General features: G+C 43.3%; 1 protein-coding gene across 3 annotated transcripts in view; it reads right to left on the bottom strand.

The window, feature by feature from the left end:
• Positions 1–1,563: 1,563 nt before the first annotated feature.
• Positions 1,564–25,135, bottom strand: part of USP32 (ubiquitin specific peptidase 32) — a 61,464-nt gene continuing 37,892 nt past the window's right edge. Inside the window, exons 10-34 of one of the 3 annotated variants that reach the window (XM_066201919.1) lie at positions 24,866–24,949; positions 22,600–22,661; positions 22,386–22,488; positions 20,827–21,019; positions 19,567–19,742; positions 18,741–18,881; positions 16,911–17,070; positions 14,627–14,781; positions 14,283–14,364; positions 13,718–13,792; positions 13,100–13,238; positions 12,743–12,848; positions 12,169–12,342; positions 11,498–11,672; positions 10,732–10,883; positions 10,022–10,133; positions 9,617–9,828; positions 9,142–9,326; positions 8,701–8,787; positions 7,652–7,772; positions 6,792–6,983; positions 5,913–6,204; positions 5,077–5,480; positions 4,674–4,766; positions 1,564–3,996 (exon numbers count right to left, since the gene is read on the bottom strand). In XM_066201919.1, coding sequence (XP_066058016.1) covers positions 3,823–3,996; positions 4,674–4,766; positions 5,077–5,480; positions 5,913–6,204; positions 6,792–6,983; positions 7,652–7,772; positions 8,701–8,787; positions 9,142–9,326; positions 9,617–9,828; positions 10,022–10,133; positions 10,732–10,883; positions 11,498–11,672; positions 12,169–12,342; positions 12,743–12,848; positions 13,100–13,238; positions 13,718–13,792; positions 14,283–14,364; positions 14,627–14,781; positions 16,911–17,070; positions 18,741–18,881; positions 19,567–19,742; positions 20,827–21,019; positions 22,386–22,488; positions 22,600–22,661; positions 24,866–24,949 — 3,849 coding nt within the window. In that variant the 3' untranslated portion in view covers positions 1,564–3,822. The remainder of the gene's footprint in view (positions 3,997–4,673; positions 4,767–5,076; positions 5,481–5,912; positions 6,205–6,791; positions 6,984–7,651; positions 7,773–8,700; positions 8,788–9,141; positions 9,327–9,616; positions 9,829–10,021; positions 10,134–10,731; positions 10,884–11,497; positions 11,673–12,168; positions 12,343–12,742; positions 12,849–13,099; positions 13,239–13,717; positions 13,793–14,282; positions 14,365–14,626; positions 14,782–16,910; positions 17,071–18,740; positions 18,882–19,566; positions 19,743–20,826; positions 21,020–22,385; positions 22,489–22,599; positions 22,662–24,865; positions 24,950–25,135) is intronic. The other 2 variants (XM_066201920.1, XM_066201921.1) reach the window with 2 other exon arrangements.

Genomic DNA, 25,135 nt, shown 5'->3' with positions numbered 1-25,135 from the left:
CCCCGGGCCAGTGGCTGTGCCTGGAGCTCAGCACGTTCTCAGGACATGATCACAGCTCACAGATAAAGCTGGGATATTTCTTTGGATACAGGGAAAAGCAGGGATGGAGCCTCCCGTGCCAGCCCAGGGGAGGACGGGGAGCAGGGAGACGCACCCTGGCTGGAACAGCAGCTCCAGAACGGATCCAGCACTTGGATCAGGATGGAGAACGCCTTTGGATTTGGGATTTCAGGGAAGGGAAGGGACACTGGTCACTCCCGTGGGCAGCAGGGCCCTGCAGGGGGGAACAGGAGGGTTTGGCACAAGAGGCGCTGTCCCTGCTGTGTCCTTCCCCTCCCCGCCAGGAGAAGCACCAAAAGCCACCCCAGGTTTGCAGGTGTCTGACCGACCCACCCCAAAGGCAGGACAGGAGCCTCAGCACTGCACACACACAGAGGGGCCGGGGAAAATCCCAGCACAGCTCATTCCCCACCGCCCCCGCCTCACAAAACGGGCTCTGCTCATTTCCCAGCCCGGCCCAGCTCTGATGGGGGATGTCAGAGGGATCCAGCAGCAGCAAACGGCCGCAGCTTGGGCAGGGACGTGATGCCTTCATCTCTTCTCTGTCCCCTGCTGCACTCCTGAACCAAGGAAGGCTTTACCACTGACAGCAGCACGGATGGACATCCTTGGTAATTAGAGTTTTTTATCCTTTTAAATTCCACTTTCAATACCTCAAAGCCTTAACAGGGGAAAATTCACGACAGGAACTACCACAGCCCATATTCTTTATACTGAAATGACATTTTGCACATTGAAAATGCCCAAGTGGCTCCGATGACGCCGTGGGGGTGACCGCACCTGGTAAGAATGACCAACGCCCTGAGAGCTGATCAGCAGCAAAGCGTCACCACTCAGTGCTGCACCAACACTCCCATCCCAGCCAGGGATGGCTTCACTTCCAGAGACACTCTGGGGATGCTGCTGCGTGCTACTCCTTGGATAAATACCCACTGGGCATCTTCAAGGGCCGTAAAATCAGAACAATGGTTCATTTCCAGCTAAACATCACCACGGTGCTTTTGGAAACACTCAAGGACCCAGGCGATGCTGCTCCTGACATCAGCCCTGTGCAGACTTTGGTCTGGTTGCCAGCTCAACCAGATCCACTTCCTGCCGGGAGAAAAGCAGGGCTGTGAGTGCAGCAGGGCTCTCCCAGCCCTGCCTGCCCAGGGGAAGGTGCCAGCACTGTCTGCAGTCACCAGCTACGTGGGCAAACAGCCCAGCACTGCACATCAGGTACCCGTCCAAAAACACCAGAGCAAAACCTTCCTGTACCTGAGGGATCGCTTCGCTGCTGGTACACGGATTGTTTTCAAGTAATAAGTGTTATCATCATCATCAACAAAACACCCAACTTACCTTTTGTAAACAATGAAGAAGCTGCAAAGAATTGCTGGATGCACGCCCGTGCTTCGGCTTTTGGATTGACAAAAGGCATTTAAGCTTCGTGGAAGCAGCACAGACACTTCAAAGCAGGAAAACGGTTATTAAAAATTATCCGACAAGGAGTGACACTTCATCTGCATCCACAGTATTTAATTTGTTTGAATAATATAGTTACAGATAAACAGGTTCACTCCATATACAATTACCAATACCTTTGTTTTAATACAGCTCATATTCCAGTACATCAACACTATTTTATTTACAGGGCATTTATGTACATTAACATCTTTCTAAAGTCAGTGCATTGTCAATAAGTTTTATACAATAATTTACAAAGTGAACGTAGTTAATAGTTAACTTAATAAATTTACTACTAATTCTTGAATTAATTTAATTTAAAAAAATTAATTACAACCAATGTAACAAACACAGAAGATCAAATAACATTAGTAGATTGTGCTACCTGCTTAAATAAAACATTTTAAAGTAAATCAGTTGAAAATCTTTCACTTTCTCATGGAGTTTGCGGAGGGAGGAGTAGACAAGTGGGTGTTGAAAAAGCTTCTAACCTAGAAATTCACAAGTCATGTTTTGCTTTTCTTTAGGCTCAATGTTCAGACCACTTCAAAGATAAAAGACCATAGAGGATAAGGAGCAACACCTGACAGGTAAGACAAGACTCGTTTTTGGAACAGATTTGCTGTCCCCAAAGAGGCACAACCTCCAAAGGTTGGGAGGGCTCTGCCTGAGCAAAGACAGCCAGACCAGCTGATACCATTTCTTGAATGGATAAACCCCAGATCCTCCTGGAAATGATAAACTCACCAAAGGTTCGGCATTCCTGTCAAACGCCCCAAAGTGAATCCCAGCGTTAACAGCCGGGAACCACGTGAGTAACAGTTCTGTCAGCGAAGGTCCAAAAACCTAGAGGACTGGGGAGATGATGTACCACAAAATCAATAAGCTGCTGAAGCCCAGCTGAAGAACAAAAGGCCAAAAGAGTGAAATTTTTTATCTTCGTTCAGATATGCGAACAATTTAACACTGAAAACGTTTCAAGAAATGCCTGCTCACAAAAAAAAAATCCTCTTTTTTTTTTTTTCCAGTCTCTGCCAAGACTCAGTCACACTTCCCCTCATGCAAGAAGCCCCTTGAATTACAGAGCATGTTGCAAGGGCATGGAAAGCAAGTCTGCTTTAACTGCAAGTATTTGCATAACCTGGTGTAACAAACAAACAAACACAAAGGTAATTTGAAAAGGCAACCAAATTTTGAAAACAAGAAATTGAGTTAGGAAACCAATAAAAAAAAAAACGCCTCCATCCATGAATGCTACGACAGCTACCTGACAGCCACAGCTTCTTCCTTTGAAATACACAGTGGATAGATAATTCACGGCCACTCACTCCAGAGCCCTTGCAGCAACAACAGAAAAACCAAACAAACTGTGGGTTTCAATCGAATCAGATGCATTTTTTTCCAAAGTGCAAATTCCGAAAAGCAACACACACCAGTCATGAAACGTAAGCTCAAGCATCTCTCCTTCCAAAAGCTGGGAACGTTTTTGTGCAATGTGCACGTTTTAAGACACCGTGAGTGTAATCACAACTACTCTCTCTCCAACCTGAAGTTTCTTCTTGAGGCAAGCTCAAAAAAAGTTTGAGCCAGCACTCTTCAGGCAGAAAAGCCATTCCTGAAACATGTTGATCTGCACAGCCAACACGTGGAGAAAACACAAGTATAATAAACCATTCAAGCGTAGAAATTAATCTCTTCTCAAATGATGATTTGGTTGTGCTCCCAACACACAGAAAGAAAGCAACTGACACACATTAGTGGTGGCAAAACTGGAAACTTCTCTTCCCCACGACAGTAATTCGTTTCCATTTGTGCACTTTTCCTTCTCTTGCCTTCCCTGTTTTGCCAATACAATGCAATAAAACTGCAGGAAAAAGGAGGTAGCAATATCATGTTGTCCAAAGACAACACTACAAATTGTTTTTTCCCCGTTACCTTAAACCTAACGAGAGCCTCGGGGGGGGGCGGGGGTGTTAGGACAGTTGGTAAACTCTACACTACTCCGTTTAGCTCTTATTTGGATGTTTAATTTAGCTCTTATTTGGTCCTAGTCGGCTTTGCTCAAACCATTGGATTTAAAGGCCGGCGGCAGTCTCGGATGTCCAACATCAGAAACGTTTCGAGCATGTAGTGAGAAAACAGAACAAAACGATACTACTGGATATTATTAACTGCTTAACCAGGGGGCTCTTTTTGTGCTTTCAGCTCACAGGGGGCAACGACAACCACCAGGAGCTGTTCTCCGTCCGTCTCAGCCACGCCTTTCCCCCAAGGGCACATCCCGGGGTTCCTCCCTCAGCCTGTGGCAGCTCGGGCTCACTGCAGCACGCAGTACTTCTTGTAGTCGGACTCGAAGTCCTCGTCCATGCTGCTCGTGTCTGCCATCTTCTTGCCGTCGATCTTGGGCAGGAACTGGGCATAGTCCACCCCCTGCTGCTCGTAGAACAGAATGTAGGCAGAGTCCGTGTCGATCTCGTCCGGGTGCAACTCCTGCCACGGGGAAAACACCCGGGGAAAAAGCCCGTGGGATGAACTGTTGCATTTCAAACACGCACACTGGCGCCCCAAAAAGGGTATTTTTAACTGGGTGTAACACAAGGAATCCCGTGTTCTGTCTGCCCTCTTTGTTATCTCGCTCCGTGAATTACTTGGGAGCTCTGACAATTTTATAGTGATGAATGCAAATACTTAAAACTGTCAGAGATGAGTTATTCACCGACTGAATACAAACTGCTGCCATCGTGGAAATGTATTCCTGGCTTTCCATTCTTAGTCAATTTTCCATCTTTGCATGAAATAAGCATCTTCCCTTAACTGTGGGAGCAGCTGATGAACAGATGTTACCCTGGGAAAAACCTCACGTACAATTTCAGTTAATAACTTTAATATTTATCTGATGCAGCTTTGGAGATGCTCCTGCTTTCAACCAGCAGCTCTCCACAAATGTTTGATTTAGTGGGAGGTGTCTCTGCCCGTGGCAGAGGGGTGGAATACAATGAACTTTAAAGTTCCTTCCAACCCAAACCATCCTGCGATTCTGAAATTTCTTCTGCTAGAATTTCCCATTCTAAACTTCTTTAGCTCTGGGTAACCAAGGTAAAAAAAAAAAAAAAAATTGAAATAATTATAATAATGATGTGAAATAATGAGGAAAAGAAGTGCTTTACCTTGCAGCTGCTGTCATTGTAGCAGTACCACTTGTTGTTCGGGTTTTTGGCATAAGTGACGTAATGACCCCCTCCCATAATTCCTGAATGGCACTGAGGAAAATGAAGAAGAAAAGAAAAATCCTGGATCAAACATCCAGTGAATGACTCCCAAGTTCATTATGTGTGAGGGAGGAATCACGACAATCTAGACAGCTGGAGCTAACCTTACACACACAAGCAGAACAAATCAGCAGAGACTTAATTCACACCCAGTTCTAGGGCGAATTGACCGCGCTGACTTTCGCTCCCCTTCCCTACAGATCCCCGTGCTGGCACGACCCCACCAAAGGCATTTGGGTTGAAACAGCAACTGAGAGCAGTGTCCCAAGGAGGCAGCTCTGGCAGAGCAGCAGCCACCTACCGAGATTGCATAAAGGTTGTAGATGGGGTTGACCCAGACGTCGTCTCTTTGGTCGTCGGCCGTGTCGTCCTCGCTGTGGTTCTCGCCCTGCCCGTTGCTGAGCGAGCTCTGCTCCCACAGGAACCCGTTGGCCAGAGCCCCCTCGCTGTCCTGCCCGGGGTACAGCTCGCTCTGGCTGCCCCCCAAAGCCTGCCCTTTGCTCAGAGCATCCCCCTGCTCGTGCTCAGCACCGTTCTCCCTGTTAGCAGCCAGGTTCTCCTTGCTGCTGGACAGTTTGTTTTTCCCCAGCTGCGGCAGCCGCAGGCGCCCTTTGCCTCTCCCCAAAGTCCTCGGGCTGCTGTTGGGGCTGCTGTTTTTACTTGAAGGGCAGCTGGTTCCACTCTTCCTCCCCAAGGATGGAGATGCTAGGATAGAAGGCACGGAGATTACTAAGGTGAGTACAAACACAGTCTAGTTTTCTTTTTAAAGTCATTTTTTTTTTTTGAATAACCAAACATTAAAGCCCACTGTATCACTGCAGCTCGTGAGTAACATATAGAAATAAAACCCCGTCTTTGTGCACACACATCCATACACCTCAAAACTGAAATTTAATTCTTTTATGCAGGAGCACGTCCCTCAAATTCCAGCCCATTTACACAAGCGCAAATATCTGCTGTCACTGAGCAACTTCTTAAATTTTCTTGCATTTTTTACGCTAAATCTTCACAAAGAAACGCTTCCAAGTGTAGTGCTTTGGCAAAAAAACCCTCCCAAACATTAAAACTTTGTACATAACAACATTTGTCTCCTCCAAACAGCAGCACTGAGTGGAATTTTCCCCAGTCATCGCCTACCTTTGACATTATTGAGGACAGTAGTGTTTAGGGAGGATGGGCTCCTGTTCAGCGTGTCCCCTTCTCCAGCTGTGCCAGTCACCTGCACATCTGTTTTCCTGGTGTCCCCTTGGCCAGCCCGTGCATCAGGAAGGCTCTCAACCTGCAGGGTGAGCTGCTTCCTTTGGAAATGACTTGGATCCCTTTGTACCAAAAAGGCACTTGGGTCGAAATTTTCTCTGGGAAATTTAACGATTTTCTGGGATTTTATCCAGCGGCCGTTAACGAACTGAAATCTTTTCAGGTGAATGATCTAAGGGGAAACACAGTAGAGGGAATTATTAAAGGGGGGCAATGACATCCCAGTGAGTAATTTCACTGTTTACAGAGAGTTTTTCCCAAAGCATACACATTTTATTCTGTGCTAGTAAAAATAATGCTCTGTGTGAAAATTTGGATTTTGGGTCAAGCTGACAAAATACGAAACTAAAATTTTCACGTGGAAATGATGGCAAAGGTTGCTTCAGTCCAGTGACCAGCACTGTCTGTTTTGAATGAGCTACCAAGTATGAAAAATAAGAACTGCAGGTGTTCCGCAGCCAGAGAGGAGATGGTGTCACCATCTGAGCATGAGCTGTGTCAGAGCAGCTGACACTGAGCACAAACCACCACCATTTCCTGCAAGGCAGCAGCTAAAAACATTCAGAAGGATTTGAGGTTTGCTTTGTTTGCCCGCAAACTCAGTCAGTTTAATATTTATCATTATCATTATTTAGTCAGTGCCCCACCTGAGAGTGTGAGCAAAGCAAATTATCTTATTCAGGGCAAGGCAGCTTGGCAGATTTGGGAACAACGCGCTTTGGGTTTGCTGCTGAGGAGGAAAATGACACAAGGTCCTACCAAAATAGGGGGAAGTCTCCAAAGGTCCAGTTTTTTGGTGGCCAGGCAGTGGGTCTTGCACTTGGAGCAGTAGTACATCTCATCCTCCCCCAGCTCCTCCTCGCTGGTGAAGGCTCTCAGACAACTGTCCAGGTTGATGGGCTCTGCCTGGGCTCGGCGGCTTTGCTCAACACTTTCATGTTCTTCCACGATCTGAAAGGGACAGGAAACTGCCTCTGACTTGGAAATGTAACACACACTGCTCAGAGGAGGGCTCTCCTCACAGCGTCGCACAAATAACTTCGCTGGGTTGTTCAGAATTAAAGATAAAAACGAGATGTGGTAAGCTTTAGCAGGAATTTTATTCCGGTTATGAAGAGGCAGATAAAAGTAATTCACTGTCCTTATACTTGAGCTCTGCTTATAAATTATCCATAAAGCACAACTCTATAGAGAAAACTCATAAACTGGAACAGTTATTCCAGATTAACCCAGCTACAGGCTCACCTTCAGATGTGTTTTGTTGGTTTAACGAGGAAAACAGGTTTACTCACATGCATAACTGTTTATAGTTGGAGAAAATGTCTCAAATGAAGATATTTAGTAATGTGTTATGTAATATATTATTGTATATGTTGACTAGCTTAAAAGCAAATTCACCACAGACAGCAAATGCACTGCTGTGGTTCTTTAAAAGCCTCCCTTCCACACCATTAGCCCACAGCAGAGATCTAACATCGAGACATCGATTTATCCAGAACACACTGCCTTTGGTTTAACAGAAAATGGACAGAAGCAGCACCAAATAAACGCAAGAGGCTGCAAGGGGAGGTGTTTCAGAGGTGCTAACAAAGAGCCGAGGGGCTCTGGTGGTGTTTTACCCGTTCCTGTGAGGTCTGGTAGCGCAGGTGCAGCGCCGTGGGGTCCCAGTCCACGGCAATGTAGGCATTGCCCACACAGGCCCTGTCCTCTGTGCACTCAATCTTACAGCCACGGCAGAACCTGGAACAAAAGAGGTTGGGTGGGCTCAGTGAAGCCTCCAGTCACTTCGGCATTGAGTCAGTTCTGCTCCTGGGTTTGTATCTTCTGCACCCCCCAAGCTCCAGGCCTCGCCTGCAGTGCGAGATGTTTTTATGCAGCAACGCTCAGGGTTATTTGTGGTTTTACTGCAAAACTTTACCAGAGTGAGAGATGGAAGCAGCTGGGAGAGCTCCACCATCTGCCTGCACATGATCCAGTGGAAGGTGTCCCTGCCCATGGGAGAGGCTGGAATGGGATGATCTTTAAGGTCCCTTCCATTCCGTTATGCTCCCGTGCCAACCAAACCCAGCTACGGCCCCAAAAACTCCACTGCTCTGCCTCCACAAGTCATTTTCGCCACGATAACTAATCCTAAGAGCTACAAAACACCTTTTAAAAAATTAGTTTATGGCCTGAATACCTTCCAGCAAGGGTCTGGAATTTTTATCAGCAAGTCTCTGTTTATAGAAAATTCCAAGCATCCTTCCAGGGTAAATTTCTTATTGCCCATTTTAGATCTTACCCTTCAAATGGCAAGGAACTCACAGGGGCAGATGAACTGCATCTAAAAATTTGGGTTAGTGTCAATCCCCCCAAACCATACAAGCCTGCGGACACACAAGGCTGCACACAGACCCAGAATATTGTAAGGGGTTAATAACTTTTGGATAATCTCATTTCTGTCTCCTAATTTAAAGTTTCTGAGGCAGCAGAACTTTCAGCTCTGCAAGTCATAAAAAGTCGTGCTGCAGTGCAAGTCTGCCTGGAGAGAATTCTGGTGAAATTACATTCCAGATTCTTATTGTTTGATATTACCTCTGAAGTCTGAAACGTACCACAGACCCATTACCATAAATTACCTTTCTGCTGGAGTGATTCCCTGCTGTGAATGGAAAAAAGGACAATTTACCTGTACCATGGACACCAAGCACAAGAATTTCCATCCTTCTGAACTACCCTGAGGGTGAAGGGGTACTGATACCCCATGCTGTCATCACTGAAACAGAGGAGAACACAACATCAAACAGCAGCACTCACTGCAATTACCTCCCTTCACTGGGCTTGTTATGATTACTTAAAGAAAACCCTCAAAACGATAATTTTGGTTACAATTTCCTATTAAAAGCTGCCTTTCCACGGCTTAAATTCGTCAGATATAAATAATTATCAATCAGTGGATAAGGACGAAGCCAACATTTAAGTGCAGCTACATTTAACTGTACTAAAAAAGGATTTCATTTTAATTACTGCCATTATTACGAGAAATGAAATGAACACAATTTTGTATCTTGCAAGCAAGTGTAAGGCACTGTATTCTAACTCGGATCCAAGGCTGAGGGGCCCAACTCACCAGTCCTGTGCATGGTTACTGGCTTCCTGAGGAGGGAGGGGGCTGGCCAGCCTGGAGACCTGGATCCACACAGCATCATAGAGGTCCCTTTTCCGCGTGTGAACTGTGCAGGGGACAATCAGTGGCATTCCAAAGAGACTGGGCCGATTCTTCTGAGATGAGAGAAAATACAGCTCTGTCCTCATCTGTGGGGAGCAAAAGGAGGTGATGCGTCAGATGGGAAGGTACAATAATCACCTGGATTGCTGGCCTTGTGACTTATTTCAGGCCTTGGCAATCAATAATTGTGTTAAAACTACTCTAATTCCAATATTTAATACTGTAAATTTCGATGACTGACTTGAAAAACGTTCATGTTTTTTGATATTATGGCGAGGTTATCTGAAAGCATCCAGCACGGACGTGTATAATTATCACGTGGAAACAAAAATAAATCTTTGCTTTTCTCAAAACGTCTTTGCAAGTGCGCACTGACCATTTTCCTGTGCACCGCAATGATGTAGCCAGTGCAGGGGCTGTCACACAGCGAGGGCACGTGGCCGTTGAGCGTCCAGCTGGGCGGGCTGCGCTCCGTCCCGCATGGCACCACCGTGTTTGGCATCCCATTGGGAATGAGGCCCGGCCTGGGGACGTCCCCGTTCATCAGGATGCTGGGGGCTCCGTTGGATGACGACCCGGTTGAGCTCTCTGCAGGCAGACAACGGAATGATCAATCACACACAGCACCCACAGCCGATCTCAGGGGTTTTATCACTTCCCTCCCGTGCGGGTACCGAGCGCAACCCGCGCTCGTCCTTTCCTTAATCCCGGCTTGACCATCAAAGTTTAGTCCTGAGCTTCTCACCACTGAGCAGTTCAAAGAAGCAGAGTTTTCTCTCACCTGTCTGCACAGGGCTGGAGGCTGACGTGGGGGAGCCTGGGATGGGGATCTCAAACGCACACAGGAAGCCGCTGACGGACAGCCGGACCTTCTGGTTGTCCTGAGGGAAGTTCTTCAGGAGAGAGAGAAAGCTGCTCAGGCACTTGGACACCTTGAGCTGGGACCAGAATGTGTTCTGTTCTTCTGCAAACTGCGTTTATCAGCTCCTCCCTCCCTCCCATCTGCCTCCTTACACCCTTCCAGAAGAATAAGGGAAGCCAAGCCCTCTGCAGGAGTTACCAGGGCTTCTCTAAACACACCAAGAGCATCTCATTTAAAGCACTTTTCATCTACAGCGAAAAAATCCACCTGGAAATATTCATACCCACCCTAAACCAGTCATTACTTGTGCTGCTGATGTCTTGACAGTGTTTAAGCTCATCACAGCACCTTAACTTGAGATTTATTACCTCAAGATGTGTATTTTTTTTCCTAAAAATACCATTAGCAATCAATTTTAATCTATTTACAGCAAGCCAAATTACTGTTTAAGAATGAAGTAAAAGTTCATTTAGAGAAATAACTAAGCTGATTTTTTTATCATACTTCTACTTAAATTATTTCACAGCTCTTGTAAGCAAAGTTTAAATGTTAAAAATAATAAAGAAGCAACAAAACCACCCAAAGCATGTCGCAGCAATAATTAATCTTTTTTTTTTTTTCCTTTTTACCTTTATATTGGAGCTGTGCACCTCTGCAAGCAGAATCTGCTCTGGTTTGAGGCCACAGAGTTCACTCAGCTGCTTTTTCAAGCCTGTGTACTTCTCATCCATGTTCAATCTCAGCCCATATCGAACAGGAGTGGTTCCATCTAATTTAATTACTGCAAAGGGGAACAGAAACACCCTGCTCAGCAAGCCAGGCAAGTTTTAATGACAATAATACATTACAGCTCCCTATTTATTGGAAAATATTTTTTCCCCAACTTGAATGGATGATTTATTTTATTCTCCCAGTCAATTTTTCAGGTCTGCAGGCGATGTCACAATGTCAGAACATCTCTTGCTGCATAGGCAGTAGAAAATGGGTTTCACAATTTGTTTCACTTTTTTACCATCTTTCCTCTTTTCCAGCAGTCCACAGCTCCTTCAGAGCACAGTTCATGACCCAGATTGTAATTTTTCCCCAGCCCCTGTTTTTCCTCTGGGCAGATTTAGGACAACCTCCACAAGAGAAGGAGCAGAAGTTCTCAAAACCTCCGTTTTAAAAAGGTTTTGTATTAAATCCTTCAATCAAGACTAACAATGGACCATCCTTTTCTGTGTCTAAATGTTTCATCTCGGTTTAACTGTGTTCCAATGAAAATTCTTGCACTCCATTATATTAAAATGACTGTATTATTCTTAATAAGTAGTGATACAAACATCAAAATCATGTTTTATACCCGTTCCACTTATACAGATTTTATTTTAGGAATGACACATTCACGCCACTCACCTGTAATTTCTAGGTGCATGTAGCTGTCCATTGGCAAAGGCAAGGATAAAAAATTAAAAGGGTCAAACCTAACACTTATATGCCCACAAGTTTTACATTTCACTTGTGACTTCAGCTGCCCATGAAATAAATCTACAACAATGGATCTGTTTCTTCTCAGATGGTTTTCCCAGGCCTGAAATGAAGAACAAAAAAAAAATATAATACAAGTTAGAAACTAGAGATTACTTCATTGGTCTCCTAAGTTTCCCTGGCCTATGGGAATCAAATTATTTCCACAAAAGTTATTTCCTAATTTTTAAGAAATAGGAAGTATTTAGTTACAACTCAAGTATATTCTCAACACAATAATCAAGGTATGATACCATTTGAAATATTTCTGAGAGGATCATCAGGCACCTTGAAATATTTTGATGCTCTCTAATTTTGAGTTGTTCAAAATTGTTGTGAAGTACCATCTTCATAATTTTATCACAACAATTAAAATTAATTTCCAGCTCAAAGCTGGAATTATCTCTGTAAACCACAGCTCTGACAGGATCCAAAAGGTGCTACAGTCACAAAAGGGTTGCCACAGGCAGCCTCATCAACTTCTCAGCTTAGTACTGGAAGGAAAATTTAAAAAAAAAAAACAAGCAGAAAACCCCAAAGCTAAAGATCTGAAGCCCCACCTCTGCTGCCACTTCCCAGTCTGGCCGACCATCACTGTCCTTCAGTTCCACATATGGCTTATCATGAACTCTGTTCAGATCCTCATGAAGCCCATCCAGAAGAAAAGCCAGAAGCTCCTGTGAGTCTTGCTGCTGGAAGCCATTAAACCTTGGGGCATATTTTGCTATTGTCCACTATAAAAAAAAACAAAACAAAACAAAAAAAACAGCAGAAACTTCTTTAATATCATGTAAAAAATGTAAAAACAAATCAAAATATGGTAGATGAGAGAAGTGCTGTCAATGAACACAAATTGAATTGCCAAGAGATGAAGGGAGCCCCTTTGATTTCAGAACAAAAAGCTCATTTGCAGGGAAATGCATCATCTTTTGTACCTAAAAAGGGCTATAAAAGCCACTTCTCTCAGCACAACCTGCATCAGACCACACAACTCCTTTGGCCTTATAACCACAAACTCCACCAGCCCCGATGAACACTGGCTCCTTCCAGGGAAGGCTCTGAGTCTCCAAACTGCCCCAATACAGTGAAAAAAGTGAATCTCTGCTTTTCCAAGAACTCCTTGTTTTAACTCACCCTCAGCTTTAAGGGGGCTATGTTCTTCTGGGTGCCACTCCACAGCTCCTGGACCAAATCCCCATAGCACTTGGCCATGTGTCCTTTCATTCCTATGGGATTTGTCCTAGAAATCACAAAAGAATTAACACCAGATCAACATTTAAGCACAGCTCAAACCTGGAGATGAACAAGAAAAGCTTCCTGCTCCCAGAAACAAGAGGTTGTATTTCCACACCTCTAACGTAATATCTGCTGCAGAGCTGCTAACACTGAATTTAAATCGTTCCTTTACACTGAATTTCAGCTTGCAGGAGCAGACAGCCCTGAAGAAACGTTCCAGCACCCGAAATGGCAGAGTTGTCCCCCAGGAATTACCTGTTCAGCTCGTAGAGGTGCCTCCCTGAGATGAAGTAACGTGTCAGGGGCTGGGTGTTGCTGACACACTGGATGCTGGAGTTCATGAAGCACGTGTTCCCCAGGTTGCTCAGGCCCGTGGCACCCTTCTCAGTAGGAACTGAGCAAAAAGACCCATCATTTCAGCACTTGTGCAGGTGAGGAAATTCAGGATGTTGTAGCAGTAAGCGATTTAATTGAACCTGCTCCCAAGTTATGACACTACACGGATGCAGCAGATGTTTCAGAGATCTGCTCTCTCAACCCTGCTTCGCAGAAATTTGAGGGGTTTTGTTGATCTGATCCACCACAGAGAGCAGGGAAACCCATACAGAATGTTTACAGGTAATTATGGCCCTGAAAATTCTGGCTTCATCTGTTAAAATCTTAATTATTCGTCGCTTTAAGAAAACCCAAGGTAACAGAAAATCCCACCCTCCTACATTTCCAGCGTTTAAGTTGACATCAAGGCCAAGCAAAGGAGCATAAAAGACCCCACCCAATGTTACCAGGATTTGTGTTTAAAAGAATTGTTTCAACATTTCAACTGTTTTCCTGGATTTTTCCCATCACAATGCAGCTACCCTGTGAAAGACTCACCTTTGTGTCTGTCTATTTTACTGCTGTTTGCTATAAAAGACATCTCTTCTGGCCAGCTCATGTCTTTGTTTCGAACTAGAAAAGGACATGAAAAGGGCCTTTTAAAAATTGTTACTTACTCCAGAGAGCTTACACAGCTGAAGAGGTTTAATTAAAATTTTCTAATATTTGGGATTAGAAATGTGCTTACTTCTAGCTATTATTTTTGCTAGTTTCCATTTCAATGTTTCTAATCATTATTGGAACTCATTCTAACGCTGGCATCCCTCCAAGCACACCAGTGACATCTTTAGGAAGCAGCCTTGGGATCGCTTTTGCTGTTGAATAGCAAATTTTTCAGCGCTTATTCTAATTCTCAATAAAGATCCACCAGGACTGAACAAATCAGTTCACGAGCCACCTCCATTATTTTGTGTTGTTGCAAACCAACAAGAGATGCAAATGCATTTCAAAATAGGGACAAAATGCATGGAAACTTTGCTAATTTAGCTTTGCCATCACCTCCCCAAAAGTTCCCTCTGTAAATCTCTATTTTTAGAGGTATAGTCAATTACGTTTTTTATACCTTCTATTACTAAATGCTGCTCATCTTGGATTTTAAGGTATTCCAGTCTGTGATCTTCATCATCCAGCAAAGTGAGATAGTTCTGCAGGAGAAAAAAACAAAAAACCAAAACAAACCACATCATGGAATTAGAATTCTGCATGTAAAACACTGAGGTGAAACCCTTTCACCTCAAATGGAAATTAAAGCACAAAAGAACTCTGATAAACAAAGAGCGAGAGTCTTTAACTGCGAAGATATTTACGGCCACTGTGCATGTGCAGTTAAATGGATTCAGGGAAGGAATAAAAGACAAAATATATATAAAAAAGAAACAAAAAAGGAAGGGAAAGGAGCAGGGTTACCTCACTGTTGTAGAGCCAGAGGCGCATGTCCTCCTCCTTGATCCGTAACCGCTGGGACAGGTACTCGTGGATCTCCTTGATGGTTTGCATCCGACTGAAGCAGCCAGTGTAAGCCAAGACCCTTTTCAAAGGAGCATTTGGGGAAGGGACATTGCCTGCATTCAGTGAGAGAACGGATTTACCCAGAGGTCACATCAAGAATTATGCCCTGGATGTGCTCTCTGCACAAAGTATTGACACTCGTAGTGCTCGTGTTTATGAGTTAGGTGGGAACCCAGTTGTTACTGACCCTTTGGGACAACAAAATTGCTGTCACAAAGCAGATGAAATTCCTCCCTTCTTAGCAAAGCCTATTAGAAAATTGCCTCTCTGAGAAATAAAAAATTCAGTGCAGTTTTACAAGTTTTCACCGTTCTTTCTGTCTCTTAAAGACACAGTAAGAGAGGCAAAGGGAGTTTTCAAAATAAAGGATTTCAAAATAAGGATTTCCTTTTTGAGAGAATGTTGTAAGTAAAATTAAGTAAAAAAAAACCCAGTTTGACTATTTTTGGGAGTAGCATGACTTTGCTTCAGCTCTTCTGTGGGGATGAATGCTGCTCTGTGCACATGAAATCAGCCTGGCAGCTCTCAACAGAAGTACTCTTAATAACTAAATTTCTTAAAAACAGAATTCCTCAAAACGTTCTGTGAAGACACCTGGGATTTCCACCAAAATTCCCCAACAAGCTCACATTTGCAACAACAATTGGTCAACACTGTTGCTCTTTCTAATGGGAGCTGATCTTTAAATAAAACATTTGCACTAGAGATGAGACCAACTTAAAGAGGGGGGATTTTTTTGAGCTTTTTTGGTTTAAAGTTCAGAAGTTCCCCACTCCTTACAAACATGAAAAGCTTTTATTATCCAGCCAAGCCCAAACTGGGCAACTGCAATACTTAAGTAGCCTGAGAAGTGACACAATTCAATTTTCACTGTTAAAAGATTACAATAAAATCAACAGGGCAACGTGAAAAGGTGCAGTATTACATTATCACATGCAATTTGACAAGAGAGCAAATGATACCTTATAAATCAGCAAAGCATCAATCTGGCTCCAGTGTACCAAGCAAAGAACTCAGCTTTTTTTTTTTTTTTTTAAAGAAAACAACACTTTCTGAGATTAGGGATCAGAGGATTAGTTGTAAGATTACAGCAAGAAAGCACATCTGAGAACTCCACAAGATTAATAACAGATTGGACGATCAAATTAGTGCAGTGCAAAGTGATTCCAAATCGAGATCAAATTTGGCACGTGAGAAGATTCTCTTCATTGGAATTTGGGCGTTTTAGGCTGTCCAAACAAAGCAGTTTCCATTGGATTAGGTCAGGCAGGAAAGCTGAATTTGGGCAGAGGCAGTTTGTGCAGCACAGCTCGATGGCACAGGCAGCTGCTGACCACACAGAGGGTCGAGATCCTACCAAAGCAGTGAAAAATTGAGCATCTGCATCAGGGTTTTACCCACGTTCTGACACCAGCAAGGCTGGAGGATTGAATTTTCAGCAGTCAGGTGAGCCCATTTTTGGACATGTGGACAGCAGGGAATTCCTTCCAGCCTCCTGTGCGAGGCCAACTGGGAACTGCAGACAAATCCTGCAACACCTCAGCTGAAATGTGAAGCCACAACCTGGAGATTACTCTTGTACAATCTTTTGGTGAGCGTTACCACCGCAATTATGACAAACAAATTTTAGCCGGGTGTTTGTGTTTAACAGTCTTTTTGAGCTACATCAAATAATAGTCTTCATATTCCATTCGTTTCATCTCTCTCTGAAGAGCATTAAATAATTTTGGGCTTCAAAGCCCAGCTGCCCAAGTAACTCAGAAGCAGTTGGCTGAGCATTAATTGAATTTATGGTGCCACTGCACTATCAGAGAGGCACAGAGGCACCTGTTCCATGGCTGCAGGAATCACTCCCAAAACGGGAATGCCCAGCTCTGCCTCTTCTGCTCAGTTCAGCTCTGCAGTGCTCATTTCTCACTCCCAACTCACCCAGAAACAGTGGCAATCAACTGATCTCCCCGCAAATGCCTCTTCCCTTGAGGAGAGGGCAGGGAAAGCACTACAAATGCTCCCTGCTGCCTTTTCCCTTGAGAAGAGAGCAGGGGGAAGGCCCTGGATGCTCCATTGTGCCACGGGGCCACCGAGCTGGAGCACAAACACAGCACAGGAAGCTCCCCCAGCCTGGGCCGGCCTAGAAACTGCACAGGGGGGGTGGTGGTTCTTGCTGCATTCTTCAAGTTACCTCTGGGCAAATGCTGAGGGAACATTCTGAGGCTCATCATACCCATATTGACCCAGACGTTGGACTGCTGGGTGCGCGTGGCCGGCTGCTGCCGCAGGAACAGCAGGTACCGAGGGAACAGCTCCAGCTCGGGCACGTTGGTCTTGCTGTTCTTGATCACCTGCAAAACACGTTTGGAATACTTTAAGGGATCCACCTTGCAAGTTTGGAGGGAATAGTAATAGGAGCAGGAGCGATTCAGTCATTAAAAAGTCATTAAATTATTAAAAAACCAAACTCTTTTCATGAGGAGACAAAAAAAAAAAATCCGAGCTTCTCGTGGGGTTTTAGGCAAATATCCCCAGGAATGACAATTTCCTGATTCCTAAGCACTTCTTTGGAGCTTATTAGCTGCAGGTTGTCAAAAGCAAACCCCTTATTTAGTGCAGCATCACTCTCTGCACCACACCATGGAAAGAATCTTTTCCTAATTCCTGGAATATACGTGACTCCACAATGAACCTCATTAATTCCACTCAGTGTGTAATACTTCCACAAAAAAGTTTCACAGCTGTTGAAAGAACTGACAAATGCAGGATAAGACATTTGGTTTGAACTTTGTGAACCGCAGGATTGACTTAAAACCTTCATACTGTACAAACAGGCTGCAACCTACTTTTGTTGCATTTTGCTGTCTTGACAGAAATTAGCCCAAAACACATTTTGCAGCTTTTCAGCCACCATTTCTGCAAAGATTTTGCCACCTAGATCTGCCCAAACATACAACCAGAAACGGAAGGAACGTTCAGTCTTTTTGTGACCATGTGAAGCAGATGAAAACAGCTCAAGCTGTGAGAAGGAACGTACCACACTGAAGTGCCACAGTGCTCAACTTCAGCTACAACAAAAACAATGGTGATGACATTTTCCGAGGGGGAAAAAAAAGCACATTATTTTGTGTATAAAGTGATGTGGCCTTTTCTGGATCATGAAAGGTGTTTGTTTCCATGGAGAACGTGTGGGAGGAGGTAAGAAGCCGGTGATTTTTCCCTGTAAAATAATTGGCTGCACTAGAGCCAACAGACCAAATTGTCAAAAATCATAGAGATAATCCTCTCCCATCTGTGACACTGAATGTTTGTGACACCAACCACCAAAAATCTACTGCTACCAGCACAAAAATCCCCTCACATCCTTTTTTTTAATTGCATCTCCTACAAGGGACTACCTGACAGAGAACAAACCAACCAGTCTAAATAGACTCAAGAGAAATTGAAGAGAAAGTTCCCAATGTTTCCAAGTGAGCAGATTCCTGCAGCTCCCAGGAGCTCCTGAGCAGCCATTCTGAGAGAGAAGAGTCTTGGCCTCTTCTCTTTCCTGGATTCACCTATTGCCAGCTGCTTTTGAGCTCTTCCCCAGACTTTCCCCGTTGTGTTTCTGTGAGGATGAACCTGAAGGAGCAATTGTTGCCTTCCCCCCGCTCCACGAAATTGTCAGAGAGAAGGAACAGGTTTTCAGAGCTGCAGGTGTCCCACTTTCCATTTTACAGCTTTTTAACTCTATCTCAGCTTTTGAAGATGAGAGTTTTGATGGCAAAAGGCTTTTAAACTGACCTCAGCTTTACTTTTGTGCGCTTTAGCAAACACCAGCAGCATTTCTGCCCTGCTGCCAGACCCCCTGGGATTGTGCTGCAAACCTCCAGCTGAACAGCCACAGCTTTCCATCCAGAGGCTGCTTTTTCCCAATTTGCTCTTCCCGGCACAGGATGAAGCAGGAGGTGACTGTAAGAGGTTACACCTCGTGCCACTGGACAAATCTGGCTGTTCAAAAGTGTCTAAAATCACAACTCACCGGCCTGGGCAAGGACAGGTTTGCTCCATACCAGTGGTAAAGTGCTCTCCAAACTGGTTCTGGCACCATGACGTAGTCCTTTCCTTCCACCAGCTGTGGAGACCTCTTCAACCTTCCACCCTCCATAGTTAATGATGCAGCCTTTAAAGAAAAAAAGAGGTTTTGTCACATCTCAAGTGGAGAAATTAGTACACAGCCACAATGATTTTAGCTCGTGAACACAGAACACTCTTTAATTATTAAAAGACTTCTAAGTAACAATTAGCAGCTGCTTTTCACACTGAGAGATGGTAGTTAAATGTAACAGTAATTAACGTTCAAGTCTCATTGTTTACTGTTTCTCTAAAAGCTTCTGCAGTACAAAATTCGTGTGTTTTGCCCTTGTGTCACCTACTCTAACAACTTTGAAAAGAAAAATCCCATCTCTGCTCAGCATTGATGCTGCTGGTTTGTGTTTCACGTTCTATTAGCACTAATACTGCAAAACCTATCGGGTTGGTTTTACTATATTGTTATGCAAAAGCAGTAAATTCATATTTAGATGGAAGCGCTGAAGTGTTTGATTATCAAAGCATTCTATATTTAATGCAGCAAGCTGTCTTTTCATAAATACCTTTCCAACTGTAAGAATATTTTGAGTGTTTCTTTTCTCACAAAACACAAGAGTAGCTGTATAGAAGCAGAACACAATTTCCCCCCTCTTATAATAAGAGTAAGAAACCTGAATTTTGCTGCGTGACAGAGCAGCGTTAATTCAGAATTAGGGTGAAAAAAGCCAACACAAAAAAGCTGTGATGAAAGAGAGTTAAAATATGTCTGCCTTTACCTTCACTGGCTCCTGGGTCACCAGGGGCTGGTTATCAATAGCTCCTGGTTTCTGGGGGTTCAGCTGCAGCAGAGCATTGCCATTGGATCCCAGGAAACACTGGTTGTTATTGTCCGAAGTGTTGTGCTGCCTCGCAAAGCTCACCTCAGAGCCTGGGGTGCCAGGGTACAGAGCGTCTGAGCACAAAGCAAGAGGAAAAAAACACAAATCATTCACTTCCTGAGCCCACAAACCACAAAGGAATGAGTTACACTCTGGTAGCCTTGTTTTTTAAAAAAAAAAACAGATGAAGTTTGCTGCCCTTCATCCTGCAGTGAAACATGCAACTCTTCCACCTCCAGAGGGATCCATCTATTGTCTCTCAGAAAGGGATTTATGATTTTATATTTTATATATTTTATCTCATGGTTACACAAGCACAGCTCTGAAACAGCCTAACCAGCTTTGCAGGAGCAAATGTGGTGAGCATTTAGTTGTTATCTGGATGTTTGAATATCAAACTCTTAAAAGATATATCCAACAATGCCTTGTTTTATTTTCCAAGGCAAATGGTCTCATTCTTAGAGAAGCTGCTTTGGTCATGCAGAACTAAATGGAAATTTCAACTGAAATAAAAATAAAGAGAAAGAATCTTTGTCTCCTCTGCCCTTTGTTTCCCCCAACCCCTATAGCCCCCAAAACTCACAGTAATTTACCTAATTTCAATTGAAGTTATGATTTTAAAATATCAGATGGAATCTTCAGCTGCCTTACATGGAAAAAAACCTCCAATTCTCACAAGAACTCATTGAAAATCTGGAGCAAAATCTCTTCTTTCACAAAGATGGCTCTTAGGATCTGCACAAACTCATGCAAATTTAAATCACGTGCCCTGTAAAGCCACAACTGTGCTTTTCCTCATGTTTTTTTTGCTGTTCCTTCCCTCTTTTTACCATCATTGCATGGCAGAGTATAGGATCAACCAGCTTAAAACCACTTAAGGTGAAAGTGGGGGGAAAAATCCACTCAGAAAATCAACGATAGGACAAAAAAAAATACCTTGAAAATAATTCTGGAAATGAATCCCAGCATAACAGATGAAGTGCTGTTAATTCAGACTTTGTGTTTGGCCACCACACACTAAAAAAATCCTGAAAAAAAATCCTACAAATCCTGCAATCCAAGCTGTGTTATCTCCCTGCCTGGGGAGGGGGTCCATGCAGTGTGCAGTTTTCCCAAAAGCTGTTCTACATGAAACCTCCAAGGAAATAAGATGCTTACTGCTGCTGGTGGACTCTGAGGCTTCTGAGGCAGTGGAAATATTATCTGAAAACTTTTCTTCTGGTGCACTGGAGTCATTAAGACCTCCCATTTTGTCTTCTCCCTGCTCTGGGGTATTGGCTGCAGCAGCTACCAGGGGATTCTTACCTCCACTCAAGACAGATGAAGGCTCTATCACAACTGGGTTTGCATCCTAGAGTTGGGCAGAAACAGGAAAGTTCATTATCACTCAAGATCAAAGACATGTCAGTCAAAGCTGCCACCAAAAAGCCACAGTTCTGTGAGCACTTTTGCACGTCACAAAATGAAAAATGCGCTCTACATGTACCAACAACAACAAAAAAAAATCAGCAGAAATAAACACCCCAAATTGTTAAAACAATCAAATAAAACCATTCTGCTATTGGTAAATGTATTCCACTGTTTGATTGTTCAAACAATCAAATAAACCATAACCAGAGTCAGAATTCCAAAACTATTTTCCCTACCTAGATACAGAAAAATCTACCTGGTTTTAAACAGCTGTAATTACAGACTGCAAATATTTGAAGACTATGGCTGAACGAGAACAGCAAGCACAACAACAAAACCCAACCTTTTTTCCTCAAACCTGCAGCATTTTCACAGAAATTTTTGGTGGGTTTGGTTTTTTTTTTTTTTAATTTCTGCTTGAGAAGTGCAGTGAGCAATGGCATGGTGCCACTACGCAAAGGATGAGGGATGAAATCCTGAGCACATCTGAGCACTCACACCAGAGTAAGGATCAAATGACCTGGCATTTCAACCCTCGTTTGGCCAATTCATTGTGCACAAAGAATAATGCTCATTACAAGGTTAGTTAATGCACACGCTGCAATTTTCTGAGTACTTTCAGCTATTCGTTTTTATAAAACCAAGCAAGTACTTCTATGATTACTTAGGAAGGTATAAAAACTCTTTTGAGAGGTTTATTTCACTTGTTTAGCCTGCAAATAATACGTCTCTCCAATTAAGTGTTATTAGATTTATTAAACATTCTGTGTTTTGTACAATTCAGTAGTGCTTGAGCTTAAATATTTCAATTAAAAGTGTATTAAAGAGCACCCTGTATCTATAAAGTTTTAGCAGGACTCTTTGATTGGGTATTAGACTATTTTTTGTCGTTGTCTCTAAAGCAAATGATACCAATTTCCTCTCTCACCCAGAAAATTCAGAGCGCATTTGTGGCCCAAGCCAAGTCAAGCCTGAAGTGGGCAGCTTTATTATCAAATGGATCAGAAAACATGAAAGAAATGCTCCTGTGAGCATGGTTTTTATTCGAAGAAATATTTAAAGATGCGGGAATGATGAAAGAGATGAGAATTTAATGAAATTACAGCGCAAAGCTCCCCACATAACAATGATTCAGCAGAACAATTATTTTCCACCAAGAGACAGGAGATGCTCAATTCTGAGCATTATTGGTTCTGCAGTCATTTCCTCCACACTGTTGTTTTTTTTCCACCAACACATTCAGAAAGACGAGAAATCATTTATTCAGTAGAGACTTTTATTATAATAATTATTATTATTCTACTTACATATTTGACATATTCTTTCCACTGGTGCCACCAGGGCATGGCAATGAGAAACCAGTTGTGCCCTGGCTGGAGGCCATACCTGCTCTCTCTTTCCAACCAGCCTCTGCACAGAGAGAATGGCAATTTTTAGCTCAAACAGGGAATTTCCTGGGAATTTTGAAAATACTAAAAGGTGGATCTGAAAGCCATTGAAGCTCCTGAGCAAAGCACACACCTGATAATCTGTCCCTCCTCCTCCGGGGTGGCAGGTCTCAGTCCCAAAACTATGTGACACACCTGGAGAAAGAAAGAAAGAAAGAAATTCTTATTAACGGGCAAAAAAACAACTCAGATGAGGCTCTGCAGCATTTAATAATAGAGCAAGATCATTTAAAATTGAATAAATCACTAATAAGAAAGGCTTTAGGAACTGGGAGAGTGCAGGTGGTTGGAAGAGGATGAACTAAAAGTTAAAAAGAATTTAAAAGGAAAAAGCTGGGGATGAGTGGTTCTGGATGGAACTGAAAGGGAAAAAGGTGGGAATGAGTGGTTCTAGGTAGGACTGAAAGGGAAAAAGGTGGGAATGAGTGGTTCTGGATAGGATTGAAAGGGAAACAAGCACAGGAGAGGCTGAGGGAGAAGTTCAAAGCAGAGCAACCAACCCAAACCCCGGCCCAAACCACTCTGCAAAGTGCAGGTCATTCTCTAAATGCTGCTGTTTTCATTTCTCTCTTTTTGATTTCGTTTTGAAGTGAACCCAGAAGGAAAAGGCCCCATCCCCTGGCCTGGGTGGGGTTTTATTCCCAGTCCAAACCAGTGTCAGATGGCTCCTGTCTCCCTCCTGTCCCAGTAAAGCCGGGCAGGGAGTGAGGAGAGGAGGGCAGGGCTCCTCAGGAGCCTCCCAGGGAGCAGGGACAGCTCTTCCGCCCTCCCAGATGGTTTTGCTGCTCACCCCATGAGTTACAGCCTTCTCCTTCTGTCCCTTCTGAGGTTATCAATTTGTATCTCAGCTGGAGATTTCTAATCACTGCTGAGATGTCTTATTTAAATTTATATTACAGGGGGAGAGACCATATCACATTTGGAATGAAACAAAGGCCATTAGCCAGGGGGAAGCAACAGATTTTTCCTGCACACACAACACAGCTGGGCCTGGTGTTTCTTTTTAAATTCGTGTGGCATCGAGCTAAAATGAGATTCCTCGGATAAACCAAGCCCTCTGCAAACAAACCCATTTGTTGACAAGCTTTCCACTCAGAGAATTTGGCTTTTCTGTCTGCAGATGAGGCAAATGACACCTCAAATAAATGCCCAGATAAATCAATGGCAGACTCTGCCCTGTGCTTTACGTGATAAAGTTATTAAAAAAAAAAACAACCTAAAATTAAAATCTAAAATGAAAACACAGCAACTACGCCAGGAGGAAAAAAAAAATTGTAAATGAGACTTCCAATGAGCAATGTGCAACACTGGTGATGTGTAATCAGCATTAAGACAGATTTATTACATCTTCAGTCATTCTTTGTCAAGATTGCAGGGATATTTGTTAGTTCATCAATATTTAGTTATGAGGGGATGTTTGATGCCAGGCAGGCCAAAAAATAAAGACAGCCCTTCTGGAGAAGGTTGCAACTTCAGCAAACATGATGTAATTGGAGGTGAAATGAATTTGAGGAACTTTCTGGTGTTACTCTTTCCAGCTGTGGTGTAGCTGGTGGCCTCAGGACACTCTCACTCCGTCACCCTGAAGCTCTTGGAAAAACACCATTCAAAATGCAATTTATAAAGTATTCACAGGCCAGTTAGGATTATTGTTATTATAATAATTTGAACTCCAAGTATCAGCCTCAAAGGAAACCAGGTAAGGAACAAACTGCAGTGGATGAAAATACTCTTTGAGGGTTATTTTCTGCACAAAGCGAGCCAGAGCTAAAATATGGATTTCAAGGATTTAGAAAAATCCAATTCAAGCTCAATTAAAACCCAATTCAGCACACACTTAATCCTCAGCTTCTGCAAGTGAACAGTGATAGGATATCCCAGCTTTCCAGGACTGCTTCATTAAGGAAGCAATGAGAGGTACCTTAGAGGGCCTTAAGAGAAAGTGTAAAGGGAAACTGGTTGTAAAACATAAAGGGAAAGAATTAGAGATTTATTTTTTTTTTTCTCATTCCCTGGGTTACTTTCCTGGCAAAGATTTGCCAACAAAAATCATAATTTCAAACACAGCCTTTGTCTAATGGAAAATATAATTGCTGATACACTCGAAATTTCATTTTCTGAACAGTGCACCAGGTTTTCTTGAAGAGATGAGGCTTTGGGCATCTCCAGGCACTGCAAGGAACAAATCAAAGACAGAATCTTTCTGCCAAGGCAGCCCAGAGCTGCGCAGCCACATCCCCTCCTGTGCACACAAATGCTGATGCTGCACTTCGTGGCCACGCAGAAAGCTCAGCAGTTAATTACTGTAAATGACAACCTTAGATTTCCCCTAAACATACCTGAAAAAGCAGATTTAAAAATTCGTTGGCAAGGGCACTCTTCACACTCCATATCTGGTAGTCCTCCAGAGTGAGGTGTCCGAGCTGGGAGGGAGGAGAAGGAAAGGGGAAGGAAAAAAAAAAAAAAAACCATCGAAAGATGAACTTGGTTCTGGTAAAATGCTCATTACCTGTCTCATAAAAGGCATTAAAAACCCCAGGGATTTGATAAAAAACTGGCATCTACCATTATTTGAATAAAATTTGATCCAGGGAAAGGAAAAAAACAAT

The sequence above is a fragment of the Chamaea fasciata genome, unplaced genomic scaffold (assembly GCF_029207755.1).
Source record: "Chamaea fasciata isolate MVZ Bird 193981 ecotype frontalis unplaced genomic scaffold, bChaFas1.0.hap1 SCAF_21, whole genome shotgun sequence".
Lineage (NCBI taxonomy): Eukaryota > Metazoa > Chordata > Aves > Passeriformes > Sylviidae > Chamaea > Chamaea fasciata.
This window is presented reverse-complemented; position numbering and strand designations above follow the sequence as displayed.